General features: G+C 39.2%; 1 protein-coding gene across 3 annotated transcripts in view; it reads right to left on the minus strand.

Moving 5' to 3' along the window:
* Positions 1–3,318: 3,318 nt before the first annotated feature.
* Positions 3,319–25,125, minus strand: part of PTDSS1 (phosphatidylserine synthase 1) — a 32,813-nt gene continuing 11,006 nt past the window's right edge. The window contains exons 5-13 of one of the 3 annotated variants that reach the window (XM_072852141.1): positions 23,082–23,240; positions 19,372–19,523; positions 17,235–17,376; positions 16,153–16,265; positions 14,555–14,620; positions 9,952–10,051; positions 8,701–8,769; positions 8,099–8,168; positions 3,320–6,747 (exon numbers count right to left, since the gene is read on the minus strand). In XM_072852141.1, the coding sequence (XP_072708242.1) occupies positions 6,638–6,747; positions 8,099–8,168; positions 8,701–8,769; positions 9,952–10,051; positions 14,555–14,620; positions 16,153–16,265; positions 17,235–17,376; positions 19,372–19,523; positions 23,082–23,240 (981 nt within the window). In that variant the 3' untranslated portion in view covers positions 3,320–6,637. Of the gene's footprint in view, positions 6,751–8,098; positions 8,169–8,700; positions 8,770–9,951; positions 10,052–14,554; positions 14,621–16,152; positions 16,266–17,234; positions 17,377–19,371; positions 19,524–23,081; positions 23,241–25,125 lie in introns of all 3 variants that reach the window. The other 2 variants (XM_072852140.1, XM_072852142.1) reach the window with 2 other exon arrangements.

Genomic DNA, 25,125 nt, shown 5'->3' on the forward strand with positions numbered 1-25,125 from the left:
ACACTCAACCAGGCCCTGGGCATTTTGATGAGAAAGTTCATCTGGTAGATATCTATGTATATATACATACACACAAGTATTTTATGCATTTTTTTAAGCAAGAACCACCGAAATACTGAACTGGAGGGCACAGCAGTTGTGGAACATACTTTGGATAACATCCATAGGAATGCTACTGCTGTAAATTCCCCTACTCCAAAAAAACATTAAATAAGACATCCAGTTATTTCGTGATCATCTGCTAACGGAGAGCCATGAAAACTATGAAAATTAAACCCATGTGTATGCTTAGGATAGTCTGGCACTTACATTGTTGCTGATTATAGGAATTCGATGCTTACAATTTACATTCTTTCCCAGCCTTTCTTTTTTTTCTGAATTGAAGTTAAAACTCACTTGCTTTTACCATAATATAATTTAGACTGTTGAGGGCAGCAGGGCTGCTCCTTTGCGAGGCACACCTGCAGCTACAGCATTGATAGATGAGTGAGCAGGCATACTGATAACAGACCATGCATCTTGTTGGGCGTAAGCTAGCAGTCTGGTTGTCCTTGTGCTTTCAGCCCAGCGTATGAAGAGCTTGTGGCTTTCTAGTCCCGCTTTCTTTGAATAACAATGTATGTTCTCAATTCCTGACCAGCCACGCAAAAAGCAAGAACAAAGTGAGTAATGTGGGGTGTGTGTTTGTCCAAAACACATTTCCGTCCAATTGTGAAACTGCACCTTTAGGGAACTACCTTAATTTATTAAAGTAGGACCAGTCCCTGCTAGGGCTCCAGAGAACAAAACTATGTGGTGGCAAGGGGTAGATAAGAAGGCTGAGCAGACCTGGAGGGAGGGAGACAGAATATTGCAGGAGGCATTTTGAGCACATGAGGCTTAAAATCAGCTCAGAAACCTCTGGTTAAACCCCAGCCTGGGATCGTGTAGTCCTTAGTGGTCCAGCATGGTCAGATGAGATATACCAGTGGGAAAACAGTGGCACAGGAGAGTAGTGCCTAGGGCATGTTATCAGGATGTAGTTGAACGTGAGTGCTCAGGCATCCAGAAAAGAGCACTGTGCTCCTCTCCCTTTCCCAAGGAAAAAAGTAAGCCAGAACAGCAGTTCCTCAAGCACAGCATATGGGGGAGAACTGGTTTAGTGCTTCCAGGGTAAATTTCCATGCCACTGACAAAAACTGAATGAACTCCACATATCAAAGTAGGCATGGACACCAATACCTATTTCAATCAGTACCATGCCAACTTTTGGCTCTAGTTTCCAGTCTGTGCCAAATCACATTATCAAAATGGCATGCAACTTGTGCCACAGGACGACGGAGCAGAAACGTAGCCGCCCGGACCACTTAACCCTACCCTGACACTGCTGATTACAGCTCCACCCACAACAGCAACTACCAAGACACAAAACGAGGAGCGATCCTTCAAAAGTAGCAGCGCCCCGTGCTTACAAAGGAGTACATTTTTCAAGTGTTGCTTCTTAAAGGAAGTTTCTTCCAACACTTCAGGTTTTTTCCAGTATTTTTAACTACAACCTCAGAATTTATGGGCTCTCTATAATTAGTATTCAAAAAGATAAGTCAAGTTGAAGAAAAGCCCTTCCCAGCAAGGCAGAAAGTCCCCATATTCACTGCCTGTAGAGAGAAGGAACTGAGGAGAAAAGGGAAAGCCAAGTTTACACACTAGACATCAGACTAGTGCCAACAGCAACAGAGGAGCAATGAACAGCTCACAATCGGGTTTTAATATCAGAACAACTGGAAACTGCTGTTGTGGAAACTATGGCAGCAGTGGGAGCCAAAGCAAAGTGTTTCTGATATTCAGTGACACCATTATACCGGCAGAAGCTCACTTTCTAATAGCCTGTCTTACAGTTCTTCTACAGGAAGTCCCATTTCTTCTTTGAAGGTCTGTCCTGAGACCATCTTGCAACTCAGTGGGTTTTGCGTGGCAAGGTTTTGGTAGCGGGGGGGCTACAGGGGTGGCTTCTGTGAGAAGCTGCCAGAAGCTTCCCCTATGACCGACAGAGCCAATGCAGCCGGCTCCAAGACAGACCCGCTGCTGGCCAAGGCCGAGCCCATCAGCGATAGTGGTAGTGCCTCTGGGATAACATATTTAAGGTGAAAAAGTTGCTGTGCTACAGCAATTGCAGCTGGAGACAGAGGAGTGAGAATATGTGAGAGGAACAGCTCTGCAGACACCCAGGTCAGTGAAGAAGGAGGGGGAGGAGGTGCTCCAGGCACCGCAGCAGAGATTCCCCTGCAGCCCCTGGTGAAGGCCATGGTGAGGCAGGCTGTCCCCCTGCAGCCCATGGGGGTTAACGGTGGAGCAGATATCCACCTGCAGCCCATGGGGGTTAACAGTGGAGCAGATATCCACCTGCAGCCCATGGGGGTTAACGGTGGAGCAGATATCCACCTGCAGCCCATGGGGGTTAACGGTGGAGCAGATATCCACCTGCAGCCCATGGAGGACCCCATGCCAGAGCACATGGGTGCCCGAAGGAGGCTGTGACCCCATGGGAAGCCCACACTGGAGCAGGTTTGCTGGCAGGACTTGTGACCCCGTGGGAGGGACCCACGCTGGAGCAGTTTGTGAAGAACTGCAGCCTGTGGGAAGGACTCACGCTGGAGAAGTTCGTGGAGGACTGTCTCCCGTGGGAGGGACCCCATGCTGGAGCAGGGGAAGAGTGTGAGGAGTCCTCCCCATGAGGAGGAAGGAGCAGCAGAGACAACGTGTGATGAACTGACCGCAACCCCCATTCCCTGTCCCCTGCGCCGCTGAGGAGGAGGGGGTAGAGAAATCAGGAGTAAAGTTGAGCCTGGGAAGAAGGGAGGGGTGGGGGGAAGGTGCTTTAAGATTTGGTTTTATTTCTAATTTGATAGGCAATAAATTAATTTCCCTAAGTTGAATCTGTTTTGCCTGTGACAGTAACTGGTAAATGATCTCTCCCTGTCCTTATCTCGACCCATAATTTTATAGTTACTTTTTCTCTCCTCTGTCCAGCTGAGGAGGGGAGTGATAGAGCAGCTTTGGTGGGCCACCCACCAAAGGTTAACCCATCCGATAGTAAAACAAATCCAAGAAGAATAATTAAGTTTAAGACAAGCCTTATCCTGTATACTAGAGAAACTTCAGAAGGCATAATGTATCTGTTCATATTATCAGAAATGCTGCTCTGAAATAATAAATTACAGCAAAACCTTAGTGTGCACTGTAGGCTGCTCGGGAACCACTGCATTTTTCAGCATGCAATTACATAGAATAAAATGTAATAGCTTCTAAAGGCAGTATGTAATCATTTCCTATGCCTTGCAGGTACAGACAAACACACATACTGGTGACATGGGTTGATTTACTGAGTTATTGCAAGGTACAATACTTTGCAATCAATACAGAGCAAGCCTATTCAAAAACTATTAAATACATGGTAACATCTGTGTCCTCTTGTGATAACAAAGTAAAAAATATTAAAGTTTTAAGAGCTGGAACATCAAATGATGATCTTCACAGAAGAGTAACAAAAGCACTGGTTGAAATCACACTCCAAATATTTAATTAGATGTGGTGTACGATCTATGCAGCAACTTTAATACTGGAATCCAGTACTCAAGGCTAGCTCTGGTTCAGTGTATACCTGCATTTTAAAACTTTCCATTTTTATTCAATCCACTACTAAAAGTTCTTGCCACTACTCTCTGCTTACACCATGCTGCCCCGAATTAGCCTCCCTTCAATGACTGACATCTGTGATGGACAGCCTCTGGAGGGCCAATTCAGATCTCTCCATAGGAGCAGGGGAGATCACTAGAGGACAGAGAACGGAAAGAACATCAGAAGCAGGAAAGTAGAAATGAGAGGCTGTGACAGAACAAGTAGTTAAAAACAGGACAGTGCATCCACGACTGTTACAAAATACTGTTCAAGCAGCAGAACTCATACATGGATACTTGTTGCTAAACAGCTCAGTCATTTGTCATCGTAGGTGTTACACACATACAGAATTCAGCAATAGCGCAGTAAATAAAATTGAGATCACTAATTTTACAGCAGTGATCAAAAGCACCTTTCCAATGCCTGCCAGTGCAAAGCTCATGTCCAAAACGATGGGGCTGAAAACACAGTTGTCAGTCAGTGGAGGACTTGTGAGAACACATGTGAATTCCAGCCAGAACTGCTGACAGAGGACACAAAGTGCCATTTCCCAAGCAGGACTTGAATAGTTTACTTAAGTTTCCTCTCTTCCTAGCCATCCCTCTTTTAAAGTAGTAAAAAACCAAAAAAAAAACCAAAAAAAACACAAAAAATTAAAGTAAAAAGACTTCATGGGTAGTATTTTTAAAGGTGTTGTCAAACAACACCTCAAGGCCAAGCTGTTGTAATAGCATACAGAAGTCAGCTTCCAACAAGATGACACTTCATATTTGCCTTTCCAATATTTTTAGGGTGCAGTTCAGCAGTGTAAGCACCAGGTCTGCATTTACAAAATGTGTTCTTGTCCCCACAGGCAAGTAGATATTGTACTTCAGCATCTGCTTACACATGTAAGCTTTGTATACATAGTTGGTGTGTATACACCTTGCAAGTACAAAACAGGCTCCCACCTTTGAAAACCACAGTACTTAAAATATCTAAAACCATTAGACTTCCAATCTCTTGCTTTGGTATTAAATTGATAGAAAATTTACAATGCCATTCTTCAGTCTTACACAGACTGAGTTATTAACCAAGAAAATAAAAAAGTAACAAGTCTCAGTATCCAAAGAAATCTACGAATACATTCATCAATATATAGTACATTACAAATCAGGAGGCAATACATGGAATTGCTATAGTATGAATGAAAACCAAGTAGTTGTAGGAAAGCCTGAAAGTCTTCCTAACATTTTTTCTCATGTAACATTTAATGTCACTCTAGCAATGATGATATAGCAGCTTCTACTATGTTACTTCCCAAGTTGTACACTTTGTGTTTGATTGAAAAGGGGGGTGACAAATGAGGGGCCTCTGAGGAGTTCAGCAGCAACACTTGAGTGCATTGAGAACATTGATAATCTGTGGCACATAGGAATTAAGGGATTACACAGGATACTTATTTCTATTTACAGTATCATACACTTGTATAAAGTCTCTGCTGCTTTTTTTTTTTTTGTAGTTAGCCTGTGGCAAATCACAGTAACATTATTCAAAGAAAAAGGAAATCCCGTTTTCTTATGAAGACTAAGTGACTAATGGGTTTTACTTATCCTTGCTTAAGCTATCTACCCTTCTGAACCCCATGAATCCCAAAATCTAATTGGCACAAAAACATTTTGATCACTTAATACAGGAACTGATTGCTCTTGATTGTTTACCTCTTGACTTAATCATTATGTTCACTGCTGGAGAATTATCCACTTTGCTAGATGTTAGAATTAATAAATTTTAAAAAACAAACAAACAACAACAACAAAAAAACACACAAAAAAACCTGCAAGAAAGAGTGACTTTGCTGTTGGGTATCTGATTGCATGATAGGAAATACCAAAGCAATGGTATATCACAGTACATCATGCTGCCCCTCAGACACCAAAGACTACAGCAAGCCTTCACAAATAATTATGTTTATGGAAGTAGTAAGCAACTCAACTTCAGCAAAAAACTGCCTTATCACCAGGCTTAGTAGGGCATCAGAGCCTTCAAAGCAGTTTCTGCTATCAGGCTGAAGACACTGGGATTTCTGGTTCCAGCTGAGGCAGAGGCAAATTAGAGGGGAGTGGGAAGGAACATTGTACACAGTGTGACACAGCTGAAAAAATGACATATTTGCACTTGAAGATGCAAAACACACTGCAGTAAAGGAGGAAAAACAACTAAATGGCATGACATCTGTCTCTGAGGACAGGAAGCATGGACCTCTACTTTGCAACAGGTTTTTATATAAGTATTTTAAAAACTTAAAAGAAATCAAATGTGTAACAGTCAAGCAGAAGGACAATGCAGAACAAAAGAACTGTGTTTGAAGATCAATTTCGCATCCTTTACAAGAAACCTGGACCCATTTCTTCTCTGGTAAAACCCTTTCACCAGGTCTAAAAAGCCTTTACATAAAAGCAAGCAGATGGATACAAGCATGGAAATTTTAAATACTTACTAACTGTTGTATAGAAAAGTTTAGTTGTGAGACTGAGAAAAAAGGGCAGAGTTGCTTTTAGTCAAAGGATTGCATACTCTTCTAGAAAACAACAAAAACACAGTAAAACAGAACAAAAAAAATCCAACCAACTATGCCAACTGATTATCAGTTTACTAACCTTTGTGTTTAAGTCCTCAACTAAGATATTAAAAATGCACTTGCAACACCTCAACACAAAACAGTGTACCTGCTATGACAAAATTACTTTTCTTTCCAGCATACTCTTCATTAACTTGTGGTGCCACATGTTGAAGAAACTAGATTTAAATCAGTGAATGGCAAGTGTCAGCAGGCAATGATTTGCACTACACTGGTGGCTCCATCTTGATCATCCTTTTCTTCAACACCTCCTTTTTTAAACTTTTAAATTTAAAAATCAATCTTCTATTTGGAAATTCAGAGCCAGGTCTGATTTTCTTTGTCACCTCTGGTCACACTGTAGGATATCTTCCAAGACCATTCTTATTTCTTGCCAATTCCATTCGTCACTTTTGATTTGGAGTGCCGATTCCTCCTTCTAGACGAATGGCTTTCACTATTGACTGAATGTTTTGGTGGACTATTGTCAGCACCTGCTGAGAAATAAATATTTTTTGACTACATATATATATTTGACATTGTCAAGCTCTTATCTAAAAGACAGTTAGGCTTTCTAGAGCTACAGTGTTTACAGTATGGATTATTTCAGGCTAATACAAATTGGTTGATACTCGTACTCCATCTAGTGGCCTATTTTTTTAAAAAAAGCAATTCTTAAGACTTCTGCAAAATTCTTCCTCCTCCAAAAAAATTCAGAAGTTTGCTATAGCAGAATACAGTGGTGAAACATCCTCCATTTTAAATTACATCAATAATTAAACCCCCACATTTTTATTACTGGCAGAACATAGTTCTTTTATTAAGAACTATGGAAGCGAGGTCACAGATCCTTGTAAGACTACATTTCTTGGTTTCAGTCTTTCACATGACAGACCATGTTTGACTCTGAGAAAGCAGAGGGAGACAATGGGGACTGAAACAAGAAATCAAGAGCAAAACATGAAAGAGGCTGAAGTTTGTAATTAATGAAGTAACAGAAAGAGAAAGATTTGCTTGGCCAGATTTCTCTGGCATATATAAATGGGAAAAACATTTTGAGCGCAAGCAATTTTTCTCCAAAATACAAAAATCCACCGATTTACTAAACTGAGAATAAATTAATATCAGCATCCAGAACAATCATGTATGAAATATAAAGCAGCTCTGCTGTAGGTGCTTTTCAAGCATATGATAAATAAGAAATATTTTTAATGATACAAACACCTGGAGCATAAACTCTGACAGAGATAACTTCCAGGTGTGAATCTTAAATATTTGTTCCAATAAGCAAGACCACACTAAAGAGTTAATGGAGGAGGCAGGTAACTTAACTGACCTCTAGTGTAGGGAAAAGAAGTCAGAGAAGGAGGCTGCCTTTGCTTCTCTGAAGGAGGACAGAGAAAGCTGCTTATGACCATCAGCACTGCATTGACTAGGCAAGTGTCAGTAAGAACACAAGCTCCAAGGCACATTCTTGACTGTTTCTTAACAAGCAGGAATAAAAGCACAATTCACATTCATATGTTTCAAATCAAACATGCAGTGTTCAGAGAGAAAACCTGTCCACAACAGTTATGAAATGCATAATGCCCTAAACCTTCAAGAATGGCCTGGAATAACAGCAGAAAAAATCAGTTGCTTCATTAAAAAATAAATACATTTCCAAGAGTTAGAAGAAAAAAGGCAATAACGCAAAATAGTTTTGCAGATGATTTATCTGTATGGCTCCTGCAGGGATGTTTAAGTAAGTCCAGTTGTCTCCAAGGTAAGTTTCTCAAGCCTCACTTCCTAGTGCTGAGCCTTAATGCTACCACTTCAAGAATATAAGTGCAAAAGTGCCAATACCTCTACTGAATTTAGAATGAAGCCAGGAAGCATCTGGACTGTACGGGCTGTCTTCACTTTCTGATAAGGTCTGCAAAACCAAGAAGGACACATGTCATTGGGACGCTGGTGGTTCTTGTCATCAGCACTTCTCCTGTTTGCAATTACACTTGTAAATTTAAACTGTGGCAGAAGTCCTCATAAAAAATTCAGCCAGTGCTTAGGACTTTTCCCTTCCTAGTTAGAAAGTACAACATAGATGATACAATAAGAACTCGCCACTTGTCACGTGATCTGTTGTGTAACCAAGTATTCTTAATATTCCCCTAGCATTCCACCTGTACAATGGGAACATTAGCTAACCATTCATCCCCGAATGCTTTGCTAAAATTACAGACTCATTTTGAGTAACTAAGAGGACAGCATTCTTTAGAAACCACAGTGTAATTTGGGATCTGTCCAAGGCCCGCTGAATTCAGAGTTCTTTCTATTGACTTCAGTTAGACTCTGGACCATCCCCCTTCACCCCCATTTATACTAGCTCTGGTAAAGAATTCTAATATCTAGGAGCTTTGCAGTTTTAACTTCGGTATGAAACAAAAACAGGCTTCTTAATAAAGTACCTTTTCTCGGTGGCCGTAGTATTCTGCGTACCAAACCATACCATATAAACACAGGAAAGTTGTAAAGGCCTAAACAAGGGAGGAGAAGAAAAAGAGAAAATAATCTGTAAAACTTTTTACAAATTCCTTGCTGGTTCAAGGTCTCTGAGTCCCTGGGGATTCCTCATTCAGAGACCTTCATGCTCTGTTTCTCTCTGCATCTTTTGTCAGGTTGAGTAACACTCGTGCTTCAACTTCAAGGTACAGATACATTCTGCCACCATGGGGTATGCAGACCAATCCTCAATGGGAGCATGGGAGTACATCCAGATCACCCACACACATGCAGGATACACTGTCAGTACGATTTTTGTCCTCATCCTGTACAGTCATCATACAAAGGCAGTTAGTAGGCACTTGTAGGTATATTATCAGGAAAAACCAGTCTGGGAGAAAAACAAATTCTCCTTCTCCCTGCCCCAAGCTTCAGGCTGGGTTATGTTTGGTTTTGTGGTGCTCTGATCCAGGAAGCAATTCAATACTTTTCTCCTCTGAAGTCTCAGGAATAAAATGGTCATGCTAAATAAAAGAACAATAAATTATGACTCCCTATCACCTGTTCAAACTGTGTTCCCAACTAGAAGGGAGAAGTATTTATCTGTCAGCCCATTATAAATGCCTTATTTTTCACTGACCATTAAAAATGTGTTTGGCATCGGAGTTACAAGTCTGGCAAGACAAACATCCATTTACTGTTATAAAATGGCCATTTCATGCTGCATTTACAGTAATCACACTGAAGTACAGAAAGTTGCAGGCTGAGTGAGAATGATTTGCCTGATAAAGCAGGGTTGTTTATGTAGTTGTAAGACTTCAGTGTGAAACAACACGCATTACTTATTAATGCTATTCATTAACTCCTGTTCCTTTCCAGTGAGCACTATAGTGAGCACCACCGAAGTTAGCCTTGATCGAACTGACATTTTCTCTCGTAAAGATAAAGCGCCCTCTAACTAGTGTTTGTTTCATTGTTAAGCACTGGTAAAGTGGCTATATTCTGCTATGTCGAGAAATAAGAAAAAAAGTTATTCTAGTCCCTTCGAAGTGTGTTCTAAACTATCTAGCATTTGCTTTTCCTAGGACGTGCATAAAGCTCATTACCAGCATTCCGCCACAATGATCCCCTGCTGCCAATGTTCCAGAGAGGAAGCTATTTAGATGCTTTCAATGCTTTTGCCATGTTTTATATTTCACATGAGAAATCTCACTTACCACACAGAGAAGCCAAAACACAACATACAGTATTTGTGTTTTGGAAAAAAGATCCTGTCCAAACTTTATGCACACAATAGCTTCAAGGAAAGCAATAACCCTGTGGGTAAATGAAAGAGAGATGGGGGGGGAAAAGTGGTTACAAACGCTAAGGATTTAACTCACTCACATGTTCACAACCCAGACCCCAGACTGTCAGCTCTAAACAAGCACTACTCTCTAGTGAGCACACGCCTCCCCAACACCACCATTCACTGAAATTCTCTGGGAAATTTATTTTTCTTTTGATACTTTTCTTCAGCATAAACAGCATACAAAAAGTGATCGACTGTCAGTTCACAATTCCACGAGCCTCTGCTTGTCCAGAGAACAAGCAGGAGTGTGTGCCAATAGCAGAGAATTTCTGTTTATACCTACCCCCGGGCTTCAGACCTCACCAGATATAAATTTCTTTTCCATGCTGAACAACCAATAGACTCCCCGTTGGGTGAACTAGAAGTACTTCTAGTTTCTAGGGTACTTCTCTACTGGCTGTAAATTTACTTCAATTCTAAATAGGCTACTTTGCTTGCTTCAGATGGATTTTAATGAGAAAATTAACATGAAACAGCATTTCAAATTCTCTGAGAATGTACACATTTGCTCTGGTTTATGTGTAAACTCAGGTCCACACTACAGTATCACAGGATTTGGGGATAAATGTGAGAGGAAAAATTGCAGTATCTACTTTCCTCTCTGGCATTATAAGAAACAAAACAAGTATCTCCAGCTCTCTACCCATTACCAGGTATTTACATTTCAGGCTCAAAGCTATGAAGGCTTGTCCACCACTTGGTGTGGAACAAGGGGTTATGAATCCAAAACTTCCATCACCTGCCATGGAAATATATTTAGTTTGTCTAGGTCCTGGACACAAAATTACACCTTTTTAACAAATACAAGTGTAGAAATGTGACTGGTCCAGCAAAAGCGTAGAAAATCGACTCTTCTCAAGCTGAAGCAAATCATGACGAAAACTATTAAATTTATAAAAGTTTAATATTAAACTTGTTCAATAGTGACTTTGAGGTTGTCATGGTTGGATGATGAGCACATCCATGAATGCTCCTCCTCAAATGTGTGCAGGCACACTTAACATCAGGTCAAGTGTTATGGTCTCCCAAGCTCAACACTGCAGGACGCATTCCCTACCAGCACTCTCCACAACCAGGGAGCTGCCAAAAACAGCTCTACTGCCTGGCAGACAGGACCCAGCTCCCTTCGTGAAAGAGAGAGGAAAGATAGAATCACAGAATTAGCAAGGTTGGAAGAGACCTCTAAGATCACCTAGTCCAACCGTCAACCCAACACCTCCATGCCTACTAAATCATGTCCCGAAGTGCCACATCTACACGTTTTCTGAACTCCTCCAGGGATGGTGACTCAGCTGAAAAAATGCAAGATGTGTGCATGACTTAACCACTGCTATTGCAGAGGTGGTCCTGGTGCAAATAATAAAATTACAGCTTTCTCTGCACCATCTAATGTGACTTGCAGCATGATGAGTGGGGCCAAAACTTAGAATTGTGGAAGTAACACCTAATTGATCAATACTGTAAATTAATGAGGTGCACATTAGTAAAAACTTGAGAGCAGTGTTACTCTGTTGGGTCACCAACTATTTTTCTTTCTTGGTTTTATATTATTCTACTGATCCAGCTCCAGATTAAAAAATAGTTAAACTGAACTAGAGCAGTGGGAACAGAAAGACCACCATCAGGAAACAAACATATGAGGGTATGATATACTCAAGAGTTATAAACAAAACAATAAGCTATTTTCTACAAGGACTCAAAAAATGGTACAGCTGTTTGTGCTGCATTTATACATTCTTTCCATTATTCTTGTCAAGAATACTTGGGTTAAGCGCATTGTACAATAGGACAGCTATTACAGTTAAACAAGTGGTAAATCAAAAGATAGAAGATTGCTAACAGTGAAAGGTGTTAGTGTCCTACTGAATGGTGATGAGAATACTCAAGAGAACTAAAGACACTGTAAGTTTGGTCTTGTAACGTCCTAACAGATATTCCTTTTTGAAAGGCTTCATCTTAACGAAAATGGTGCAATTTCCAGCAGACCTATTGCACTAGCTTTGTTCATGCCTTACATCACTTACTGTCCATCTGTCGAGAGTGATGCTACAGTATATGTCAAGTTGCAGAGAACACAGTTTCATACTAATGCAAGGCACTAATTTTAATTATTCCCATGGTTAGGCTGTTACAAATTCAATTTGTGCCTTTACAAGAGTGTCTTGATCACCACAGATATGAATATTCTATACACTTGCTTTTAATTCCTTCAGAAATTATATTCTGGATAGTTAAATTACTGCAAGAGTGCTGCTTTTCCAACAAACAACAGCAACTCCTAGTGTTGCTCTGTTTTTTCTAGCAGATTACAGAAGCAGGCAGTATCCAGGAGAATACTTACTCCATGCACATTTCCCATTATTAGATTGGACTGTAGATGAATATTCCATTGCAGTTCTTGTTATGTGATCATAAAGAGATATTTGGGCATCTATTTATTGACATATATTACATTAATGTGTTCAGTGAGAGCTTTGAACCAAGGATGATGGTTTCAGTAATCCTTAACAATGTTTCAGAGCCAGAAGACAAACATTCAGCATCATATTTTCCTTCAGTTTGCAAAAGATTGTTTACATTCTTTCTCTTGGATGAAACAGAAGTTCATTTTTCTTTCTTCGTAATGCAGAACTTGAAAATTCTTCCCCCAAATTATAAAATTGTTTAAAATGTGTCTTCTGTAAGACTCTACAATTACCACCTATAGTTGAGAAAATTTCCTTTTTCATATAAACATCTCAATTCCTAAATAATTTAAATACAGATTTCAGTCATATGTCTATATTCAAATGCATATCTCCAAAATATTAATACAGTTGATCTGTAACTGTATTATGTAAGATGTTTATGCACAGAACAAGGTTATTTGATTCTAATTGTAAATTAAGTAGTCATAGTAGTCAAAGTAGTCATATTAACTGTGTGATTAATTAGTTATCTTCAGTACTAAAGCACCATCCATACCAAACCCAGAAAGACAGGTTACTCTGCCATGATCATTAAAAAACATCCAATGCCTTTTTAAGGACTGTGTATGTTACAGACTCTCTTTAGGGATCATAATCCATGTTTTGAGGAGGGGGATCCTCCCTAAGTAAGGAGGTTTAGGCTTCAAGAAAATATTATCAACTCCTACTCAGCACCAGAAAAACTAAACAAGAATAGAGTTACTACCTTTTGTATGCCCACTGGATGTTACGGTCATGAGCTGAAGACAGTAATAGGTTCATCCAGGAAGGTGATAAGTCAGTGAAAGAAGTGAATATTTACCCCAGCCAAACCCACGGAGACATGTGTCATGTTCTCCAGGGTACATTTAAAACAAGAACAGAAAACCCTTCAATTACATTGCAGCATGTTCTGCTCTCATCTCAATTAAATGTTGAGAAACAGGTATTCTTTATGGTGGTGTAGTGCACCTGGAAACACGCCTTGCAGCCCAGCACTGTTCCTAAAACTCTGTAACATCCCTGAGACTAACAGTAAAGGTGAGAAGTTTGCCAGAGCACGGTCTCTAAATTAGATCTGAGTATTTTATGGCTCATTGAAATGTTATTCCAATGTAAAACAGTAATAGATTCTTCTATTAAACAGGAAAATGGTTCAGACAATTCTGGAAATAAGACATACGCTAATCTTGACAAAGAGAATGAAATGGCTGTTTTAATTTAAAATCATTGCCATCAGAAATTAGCTTCTTGAATAGTTTCTTAAAATAGACATTTTTTTTCTTTAAGACATGATTTAGGATCTTTTATGTTTTCCAATTTGTAAGCTTCCAAGTCATAAATCAAAAGGGACACTACTACGCTGCTTATTTACAAGAAGCTTTTACAACGCTGCAATAGCATATGCTTTAGGTTTCCAGAACAGTACATTTTAGTCAAGCTATCTAGAGAAGGAAGTTCTCACCAGAAGCAATCATGCAAATTCTTCATTTAAAGGTCTCCTCCAAGAGACACACTGAAAGAGATTGTAGCCAAGGTAACCATTGTTCATAGTGTTATTCTTTTCCCTCTTTGAGAATAGAATAGAAATAGTTGATAACCATGGTTTGTTTCATTGTCTTCTGTTGTGATTCTGCTAAGAGCAGCAATGCCCACCTTGATGGCCTGGTAAACATTGCTCCAATGACAGGCAAGCAGTAGAGGCAAAACCTTTATCCTTCTCACCTGACTGAGAATATGGACAGCAAGGCCAACGCTAATTTGAAGGAGCCTAGCTTTATCCAGCAATTTCTAGTTCTTCCTTCTGTTCTCCTTACTCATTCCATCAGTTCCCATGTTCTACCTCCAAATCCAGAGTTTTCCTTTCCTCTGAACTTGCAAAAAAAAGAAAACCTGTCCATAGTGTTCTTTATACTAAAACCAACACAAGACAAGGACTGGCTTCATGAAAAGCCTGTTCCTGTGCTGGACTTACACTTAACACTTGTCCAAGTGCTTCAAGAATGCAGCAAGAACACTTACCCAAACACCCAGCACTGAGTTCCCACTCTCTTGCACTGCGTATCTGTGAGGTATGCATAGTATTGCCTGAGAAGGGAAACAAGACAATTCTTCAGTGAAGTTGAAAGTCCCCAGAGTATTTACATTTAGAAAACAAGTTTATGTTACAAATGTATCTATACTGAAAATGAAGTGCTGATGGTTAAAATCACATGCAATCATGCTGGATGTCTACCAGATGGCTTCAATTCTAGTAGGACAGATTATCACATAGATCAAATAGCTTGAAACAACACAGAATACAATCGTGACAGCAAGGACTGGGAAAGTACCCAAACCAGTAAGCTAATAAAGCTACATATTTGTCTCCTGCCACTCCACTGAATCTCCAGTTCTTTTAGGCAAAGTGCAACAGCTTCGAAAGAATTAGAGAATCCCCCACTTTTTGCACAGTTTCTTTAATTTACTAACAATTGCATTTTCTTGAGAGATGTGGGTTTGAATCTTGAAAGAAACTGAATATGGCTATTCCATATCCTGGGTGAGTGCTCTAACCACTGGCATGTTTTCCTCTCAAGAACAGAGTAGAATTTCTTACTATTTTGAAAACAGTCTGGAGACCATTCTGCTCTGTTCTTTATGCTCTTTATGCTTCTAAATTTTAAGAGTTTAGAGAGGGGAATTCCAAAGAAGTGGGACCAAAGTTCCTTTTCTCAGTCTGTCTCTGATTTCCACTGACAGATGTGGAAAACAAGTGTTATTAATCCAACAATACAAGTATTCTTTAAGAATAAAGACTTCTAAAGGTTGGCAAGTGCCATAAAAATACTTAAAAGCTCACCTATACAGGAGCTTATAGGATGTTTAAGGTGATTTAGTTAACTGTGAAATCACTGTGCATAACTTGAGACACTAACAGCTGTATTTTAGGAATAAACCAATGCACAGCTGCTATTTAACTGTCCAAGGTAATGTCACTTTACTCATGAACGGGAAATTCCCTGCCTCTAACTTCAAAACTGTGTGCATTCTGTCTACCTCCAGCTATGTCACAGGGGAAAAAAAAAAGGGGGGGGGGGGGACTGCTAACAACATGAAATACTGTGCACGACTAAAAGCAGGTTAATGTTTCTACACAACTGTTAACATTGCATATATACTGTTCTGTTACTCAGAATACGGTAATGCTCTATCTTTTGTTATAACATGCTTCTATTTCCTGTAGACAAACAGAATGAGGAGCTCAGTTAGAAAAACCAACAGCTCTATTTTTCCTCATCTACACTTTTGTTAGCATCTGACTCATCAACTTGGATACTTTCACACGCAGTCCTCAAGGATAACATATGCAGCTAACTCACAACACAGGCAGATGCTATACAAATAGAAGATGGAGCAGACTGGTTCTGCATCCCTATGGAAACACAGATGTTTATATACATTTTACCTTATTAGTTTACTTGGCAGAAAATACACTTTATTGAAAAGTGATGATTATTTTTCTTTTCATGGTGGCAAAAGCATAAATTTCTTGAAATGTGCTGTACTTATTCACAACCTATACACATTTCTTGGGTGCCTAGAAGTCAAGCTACTTTAAACATAAGAAAAAAATTTACCTTACAGTGGGTGCTGTGATGATTCCTATGAAGAGAATTCTCCCCCAGCTTAAAGGGTGGCTTGCTTGGAACACAAAGATGTGTTTCAAAAAGAATGTGTTCAACTCAGTCAACTTAAAAAAAAAAAAGGTTAGTTAATAGTGTTCAACTTAAGTAATTCTTAATGAATTACTACAGAAAATGTATGAAGATTAATATGGGAACTAAAACACAGTAGGAAAACTGTTTATGCTCTACTATAGCCCTGCTGGTTAGGTTGAGGATTTAAAGAGTCTAAGATTCCTGCTCTAGGACAAGCAAGGAATACACTAGTAAAGCAAAGAATTCTCCCCTAGACACCTCTATGGAAGTACGTGCTCTCCTTCCAGAAACCCATTAAGGGACCAGACACTAATTCACACTGTAGAGGTCTTCTGATAACTTTCATACCCAAAATCAGGTATGAATGACTGAGGCAAATTTCGTAGAGGAGTAGAAGGGATCATGAAAAAAAACCAAAACAAAACAAAAACAAAAACCAACCAGAAAAACCCCACCCCCTTCCTCTTTTCTCATTTTAAAGACTAAATTCAGCAAATTAAAAAAAAAACCAAACAAAAAAACCAAACACCACGAAAAAAAGTTTAGGTTTTAGTGAAGCCTGCTAGCATTTGCCTGATGAAGTACTAAAGCAGTCGGGACATATTATCATACTATGGAGTCTTGCTGGATCAAGGCCAGAATTCTGAGTATCAGTGATCCATCCAACAGTCAATGGGAAATAAAAAAAAGAAAACCAACAAAACCAAAACAGAAAACCACCCAAAACCCCACTGTCTAGCAGTTTTTAAAACTGTATCAATTGCAAAGAGCAATCTGATGGCCAGTACAGCAATCTGTAACATTAGTTTTTTTCCACAGATTCTGTAATTACACTCGTGAACTATCATGTAACTCCTGTGAACAATGCCCTGACCAATTCTTTATTATCAATTCATTTAACTGTGTGTTGCAATGATGGACATACATTGCATTAGAGTATCTTCTAGCCAATAAGTAACTGAGCTGATGGCAGCTTTGATTTCACAGAATTTATTTCTTACCTGCCAAATGATCATGAAAAGGTAGATTCCAGCCACTCTTTGAAATGAAGACTTAGGGTCAAACCAGCGGACATACGTCCAGCTGGCTGGGGTGAACTGTAATACAGCTCTTTTGATTTTCCCTGTGGTCGTGTGAATGTCCCTAGAAAAAGAGAATGGCTGGAGTACATACAAGGAATATGCAAGAAAAAAAAAAAGTAATAGCCATGTTACTGATGTTTCAGAACAATCACACTTTTTTGCTGGACAGTAAAGATCTTCACAGACACAACTGTGTACCAGGCAAGGGTGAATTAAGAAATAGAATCTATTAAGCATTTCAGTCAGGGTGCATTCTGCTATGAAAGCCCACCCTCCTCTATCCTCAGTCAGTAACTAACTACAAAACATATCTATCATTCTCTCCGTGAAGGAAAGAAACAAGGATTGTGATTCTGCAACCCCCCTGGAAAACCTAGAGGATATTTCTTCCTAGTGTATGCTGCCACTGCTCTTATCCCAAAGACTCCTTGTTCTAGAGCTCACTGACATCAATCCTTCAAGAATCTGTCAGATTCATGATTCATTAATTGTATAAGGGGCTGGCTTCACAGGTTTGAAAATACTGCACTTACAGCATATACAACCCCTGCTGTTCTGATATTAGATGTATGCAAATCTACTGGAGAGATGCGATAACACTGTTAAAAGCTAGAAGGCTTTTAAATTCCCTTTTGAAAGGGCATGTGAATGGAGGTTCATCTGACAGATGCGTTACTGGTTCTTGCTTTTGATAACATTAATTCAGATGAGCAACAGCATCCAAAGAACAGGGAATCTAAGAAAAACTCATTTTCCTTTTCTGAAGGAGGACTAGCAGGGCTAGAAGTCAGTTTTCACCCTGTTATTTCCCTGGCCCTTCTGGACAAAAAAGGAGATTCATATTTGATATTTCTGATACTTTTGTCCTTTTAGGCTAGTGGGATCTTAGGTTAGGGGGAACCTTCTAATCTTTAAGATCCGTGTTTATTCAACAAAAAAATAAAAACAAAAGGGCACAAGCAAAAGCTTCTCATTCTATGCAGCTCCTCTTCATGTTAAAGGTCCAAAAAAATCTACTCATGCATTTAAAAGAACATGAGGAAAAATTATTCCACATAGACAGTAAAGACTGGTCCTGCCATAGATATTGTGCTGTTTTAACTTTCAGTGAACTCTCTAAAAAAAGAGGGACCATCAACTCTATAATGCTCATTATTCTTCCTGAATTGAAATGCGGGAAAATTGAACTGAGACTAAAGGCTGGATGGTTCTCAGAGCAATTAACAAATTTGTGAGTAAGAAAAGAAAGCAGCACATAAGTTCATGTAGGGTACAAATTTGAAAGTCAAGATTTGAGCTCCTTTTCCACCTCTCAAGGCAATCTGGCAATTCATTGTACTTGATCCTGTTTCATCTATACCATTGGTAACATGCAGATAACCATGCCTGCCACCAACTGGCAGGGAAGAAGGCAGGAGAGATGCAAAATACTATGGCAGAAACGGTACCTGGACAGCTAGGAACTGACACTTACTAGGCCACAAGTTGTTGCCCTTTTACACAACAAATGCTTCTTTATTTTGTAGTCACTCCATTTATTTTAGAGGGTCAGCAATGGGGTAAGGCAATTCACAGCACAGGTGCAGTCAGCCTGATTCCGCTTCTGCAATTACAACTAGCACTGACAGATTGCCACACTAATGCCTCATCAAGCTGAGCCCAAATCTAGTTTAAAAACATTGTATAATGAGAAAACAATTACAATTCGTTTTGTTCACTGCCTTCTTCAAAGTTTAAATTGTATAAAATAAACTGAAAATGCAAACAGCTTTACTACTTTGTATTTTCATTTGGCATCAATGCTTGTAACTTAGATTGCAAAGGAAAATGATATATACATCATCATATTTACAAATATATGCTGTACAGTAGCATTACGATGAGATGGATTTTTAACATTTAAAATAAATTTATAGCACTGTTAGCACATGCAGAGTGCATGCTATTTCTATACCACATGTGTTTTACATATGCAAAGAAGGTCTACTTCCCAAGGAAATTAATTTAATATTGTAACATCAAATATAATGTTTATCAAGCTTTAATTTAGACCTACTTGAAGCTTGCCCAGTGATAGGTCCTCATCTCCAAGAAACGACAAACTACCATGCCCAACCAGATGCCACCCCCGTTACAAAGCAGGATGTCCAAAATGACTTGATCCCACCAGCATTCAGCAAAATTAGGCAGAAGGTGCATGAAGAAGAGCTACAGAATACAGCAAAAAGATTCTGGGTGAGGAACAGCACAGAATTCATAAAAATTCACTTTTTAAGTACACATTCAAAAATCAGCTTTTCAGTACATGTCATACTTCGAGGACGAGAGCCACAATCACTGAAATTTGATGGGCATCCTTCCATTAACTTCAGAAGGCCTTGGATAGAACTGCACAAGACATCAGAGGTTTCCTCCTCACCGTTCCCTGTTGGAGCTGTGCTGTACATAAGGATATCATGCAGCTTTTGGTCTCTCAAAGATGATACACAGAACATTCATAGAAACGCCTGAAACAAGCAAAACTAATGCATTTCTTGGAGAAAATAAGGTGGTTTGTGCTTTAAAAAATAAATTGAAGAGAATCTTTGTTTTATTTTTGCTAAATAGTTTTAGGAAGTATGTTTTCTAAACCAGCAACGAGATGTGGTAAGTAGAACAGATGCATTTGTAACAACTGTCAGTACTAACACATGCTGGAGTTCAGGACTTAATACTTGTCCTATTTCAAAATTCTTTTTTACATTTACTATTTTTAGGAAATTTAGTGACTGTAAAAAGATTAAGAGTTCACCAATATTTCAGATACTACAAGCTTTGCTGCTATACTTGGTCCAGAACGGCTCAAGAAGTTAAGAGAATATTCCACTCTCCCTTCCTACTTGGTCTCTGGTAAGCACTAATGATGAAGGTACATTTACAATTAAGACACTGGAAAATAGGCCAGAAATAAACCAACATCAGACTGAAAAGCTGACACCATCTGGATATATCAAAATGTACTCAGTCCCTTAAAGAATTCCCGTGGAAAGTGTACAAATCATTCACCTCTGAAGCAATCTGTTCCTTTCTGAATCCTCAACTTAACTGAAGACCACTGCGAGGCATTAGTAAGGCAATTAAATGTATTTACAGATACATTTGGCGAGTTTACACTTTTGATAGAGTGAAGACAACAGGCAAGAGTTAAGGCAAGATATAAAGATAATTTACTGAGAGCTAGAAATTGATTCAGCGCCTCTCATTCTCCTTTAAGAGAAAATAATTGTATTCTCTATTCTACAGGAAAAATCACAGCAACACAAAAAATAGACCAGAAAAGTTAGCTGTGGACTGGAAATCAAGACAGTTAAGCAGTCCCCTGGGAATACTGAAGGAGACTCTTAACAAAACACATAGCAAACTAAATATCTATACTAAACTTCTTACCTCCACAAAACCAGTACAATTTTTGTCAGTTAACGTACATACACTGTGTCTGTGGAAGATTATTGGTATGATTTTGTCATAAAGTATCTTTTGTTAACAAATGTATAAATAAAATATTGAAAAAATCAGATGTGGGAAAAGGAGCAAGAAGATTTTCTGTATACAGCAAGAATGAATACTGGTCTATTTATAATAAATTACAGTGACTGATATTGTCAATGACAGTTCCTTTGAAAACTCTTGCAAAAGTATATCAAAGCAACTTGGGGTTTTTTTGACAAGACTATGGGAATTTCAACCTGTAGAAACGAAAATGTAAATTTCTCTTTAGGACTCAAGCTATACAATGTTGCTCATTATCCTGCTACAGTTTCCCTTTTATGTTTTAAATTACTTTAACCTGAAAGGGGCACTAGGTGACAAATCTCAATCTGCAATAATCCAGCCAAAGACACCGGAAGTTACAGATAGTAAGGCAGCAGAAGTCAGAGCACAGGTGTTAGCCAGACCATCTCTAAGGCGCTAGCTGTTTCCTCAGAACAAGAGACCAAGGTCTGCCTGCATCCCAACTTTAATCCGATAGTATGGAGCATGAGCCAAGTGTTCCATTTCAGAAGGGGGAGCCAGCTGAAATCCATTAATGCTTATAAGAGATGCACAGCTAAATCCCTGTGTAACTGCCCTGATAACTTCTGTAGGTTTCTCATGACTCTCCTGAATTAACTAATTCATTAAAAATCCATTTGAATGGTGATAACCTCTCTATATGTTGAACCTTACCCAACACATTGTCTGTTCCAATAATCTGCCTTCAACAGCAGGGAATACTAGACACCCCATGAGGTGTCAAATTGAAGATGAAGGTTGTGTGATGATCAACTGAACGACAAGACTGCATGTGAAACAAATCCAAATTTATTCTTTTCCAGAGGGGAAAAAATGAATACAATAACTAGCAAAGTTGGTTTTTGTGGATGGATACTTGTGAAATCCCAATCTTAAGCAGTTTCAAAATAGGTTAGAAAACAGCCTATCCTTCAATGCCACAGAACAAAAACATGTTTTGAAAAGGAACTCATGGCACCAGTATTTTCAAACCCAGAAGTTTAATTTTAGACAACTAAATCCTTATCTATGTTTCTGCATTATAAATGCCTTGTCAGATGACCCAAGAATTCTCAAGACAGCAAGCTTTACAGAAAACTATGATTTCAAAAACTAAATTCAGGTGCTTATATCTACACTTAGTATTTTAAGTGTGACAGGTTAGATTATGCTGTCCCAAATGCTGATAAAAATTGGATTTTCTTTTTTTTTTTTCTCTGAATTGTCCAATCAAAGAATATAATGAAATTAAACCCATTTTTATAGAAACGCATCCTTGGATTTTAGGTGACACATATTCTACTAATCAAGCTCTAGGTCACATGCAAATGAAAGTATTTAGAGTAGCAACTAATCAGCTTGAATTCTTAAAACAGATCTAACAATAAGGACCAGCAGTCCAAGCAACAGTCAGTTGACTGAATCAAGTCAAGTATCTGTTTGGGGGTTTTTTTTGATCCAAAATAGGATTTAAAAGTGACAACAGTCAAATGACTTAAGCATGTGCTTGGGAGAACTGTGGTAAAGCTAGATAATAAAAATAAGTCAGTGGTCTTCCAAACCATGGTGCAGGGGACTACACTGTGTGTGAACTAGCTTAGATCCAGGTCTAGTAAAAATCACATTTTTATGTCAGTGAACACATATAAACTAGGCTTGTGGGATACAATTTAACAAAAGAAGGGCTATGCACTCAGGCGTCATGACAGAAAACACCACACTGAATTGTGTCTTGCCATTCCATATAGACTTCTCATGGGTCCTCACACCTTCCTCGGGGATCCCTCAACTCCATTTCACTGTACAGTATGCACAACTATATACAATGCGTAATACTGTTGTATTTGCGGTAAGGGGATCATGACAGTAGATCACAGATATTGCAAGGTGAAAAGGGAGAACAACTGCTCTGAATCAGGGAATATTAGTCAACATCTGAAGTAGCATAAGTGTTGACTCCCATAACAGCAGAAAAACAAATTATAGATGGCACCAATAGGCTGGCCTAGACTTCCCTCCTATTCAAGTAGTAGTAAGTCACATACCTAAACCCCAGCTTGCTGTTGTCCACTAATGAAACTGCATCAATTGCTCAGCATCTGGTTTATAAGGCTTAAAATGTAAATCTATACTGAGAACTAGTGAATAATCCTTCTAGTAACATTCACGCTTCCCCCCCAAGAACAATTCAAGTCTCATACATTTGCTTATAATTAAGATAAATGGGTGGCCTACCTCAGTTAGCTCCCAGGTGATACTAATAGTCCAGCACAGCCCATAGCTGCGGATCAGCAAAGCCTTCATAGCCCAGCCCCAGAAATGCCCAAAAGCAAATATATCAAAGTGGCTGAGGATTCTCTCCCAGGTGATAACATGACAGTTCACAGCATACTCCTGTTAATGAAAAAAAAAAAAAAAAAACCACCCACCAACAAAACACCTCAATCAACAGGCAACTTCAGAAACACTAGAATGAAGAAACTTCTTTCTATCCAGTGCAACAAGCCCGAAATTAAAAGTAAATTAAAATAAGCATTATTCCACTTTCTTGTCCTTCTAAACTCTGCAGGAAAACTTTCAGTATTAAGACTCAGTGTCATCACAGTACAGCTCTAACTTAAAGGGAGATAGAATAGACCTTGGTGCCTGAAGGAGCATGTATTTCTTATGTGACAGAGGAACAGCAGGAGCAATATAATCAATAACAATAAACCCAGCAAACTATACTCCAGAAAATAGTTATTTGCTTTTCTTTGGGGTCTTGATTTGAAATAACCACCTTTCCCCATTTTCATGCTGTCTGGTGATCAGATGTGGCTCATCAGTGGTTAATCCTCACCCGTTTGTGATGTTATGTTACTCATCTCAATGTTTATTTGAGTATCCTTTGTGTCTTATTTTCCTCACAAAAGCAATTTCCCAGAACACATTCATATTGAGAAAGTTCGGTCACAGGGCTGAATAAAAAACCAGGCTGAATTTAAAAAAAACAAAAATCCAAAGGGAACTTGCAACTGTTTTATCACAGGTGAGTGGCAGATTCCTTACAAATATTAATTAATATTCTAGTCATCAATAACAAAGGAAATGTGTTCTCTCATCACCTTGTACAGCAAGTGCTAGAAATAACTGCCCAACAAAAAAACAAAACAAAACAAACCCAACTGTATGCCATCAGGAGGCTGCATTTGTGGGGTTCTGTCTTGTCACTGGGCACAAACTGAACTATTCCCAACTGGAAACACACATTTTAAAAAAATCTCTGCTCTCCAACCCTCCTAAAATATACATTGCCACCTGCAGGTGACAACACAGCACTGCTCAGTGCTGTTGAATTAAGAAAGGGTTCTCTTTCAGGCCAGAACTATTGCTAATCCTGCACAAATGAACCACGATCGAGTTGAAAAGGGGATGGCAGAGAAAGATTTAAATCCTGGTCTCCTTAAAGAGAAAAATGCACAATTTCACACAAATACTTCTATCAGCAGGCAGTGAAGTCCCACTATGAAACTGTAAGTAACCCTTATTGTTGGTGCTCCCTGAAGTGAAAACAAGGTATTGCTTCTCGCACATGCCAGTGCTCCTGGTCATTCAGAGAAAGGTGCACCACCTGTTCTAAGGATGGCAAAGCTGAGCTTTAGTGCACATACCCAAAGAGATCTGAAACTGGCTCATTTGCCAGCAGGAGAAGCACAGAATGCACAATGGAAGGTTCAGGCTCCTAGCTACACCATGATATCTGAAACTCTGTGATGAGTGAACACAATAAGGTTACTCCACAAGTAAGGGTTTTTTTCAGGGCTCTTGCTTTTTTGCTTTTTTTCTTACTGGGGCTTTTTCTCCTCTATCTCATCTTTCCAGCTGCAGCTCTGCCAGTCATACAGTGAAACGTGTTGAACTTTCTTTTATACTCAAGCAACTTTGCCAACCCTGTGCAAGAGACCAAGCTGCAGCCTTCATTATAGTTGCACTTTAAAAATTTACTCCAACTTTAAGTGACAGTATCAGGATTGCAAAGTAGTACAGAGTAAGTTTCCAGTCAGGGAATGCTACAGTCAGGGAATCTGCTATATTGTGGTTCTGTCCTCCCCTGACTTGAATCTATTTATTTCTAACTTAAATGATAGGAGAGCCAGGTGAATCTGACTTATCAACAGACTCCTCGTCTCAGCTCCCTTTGTTGCTCAGCAACATCACTAACCCCCATGCTCATGCTCCATTTAGCAATGTGTCCTCCCACCACCCTAACAGCAGGCTGCCCACGCCTCACCACCACCAC

This window comes from Ciconia boyciana, chromosome 2 (assembly GCF_034638445.1).
Source record: "Ciconia boyciana chromosome 2, ASM3463844v1, whole genome shotgun sequence".
Lineage (NCBI taxonomy): Eukaryota > Metazoa > Chordata > Aves > Ciconiiformes > Ciconiidae > Ciconia > Ciconia boyciana.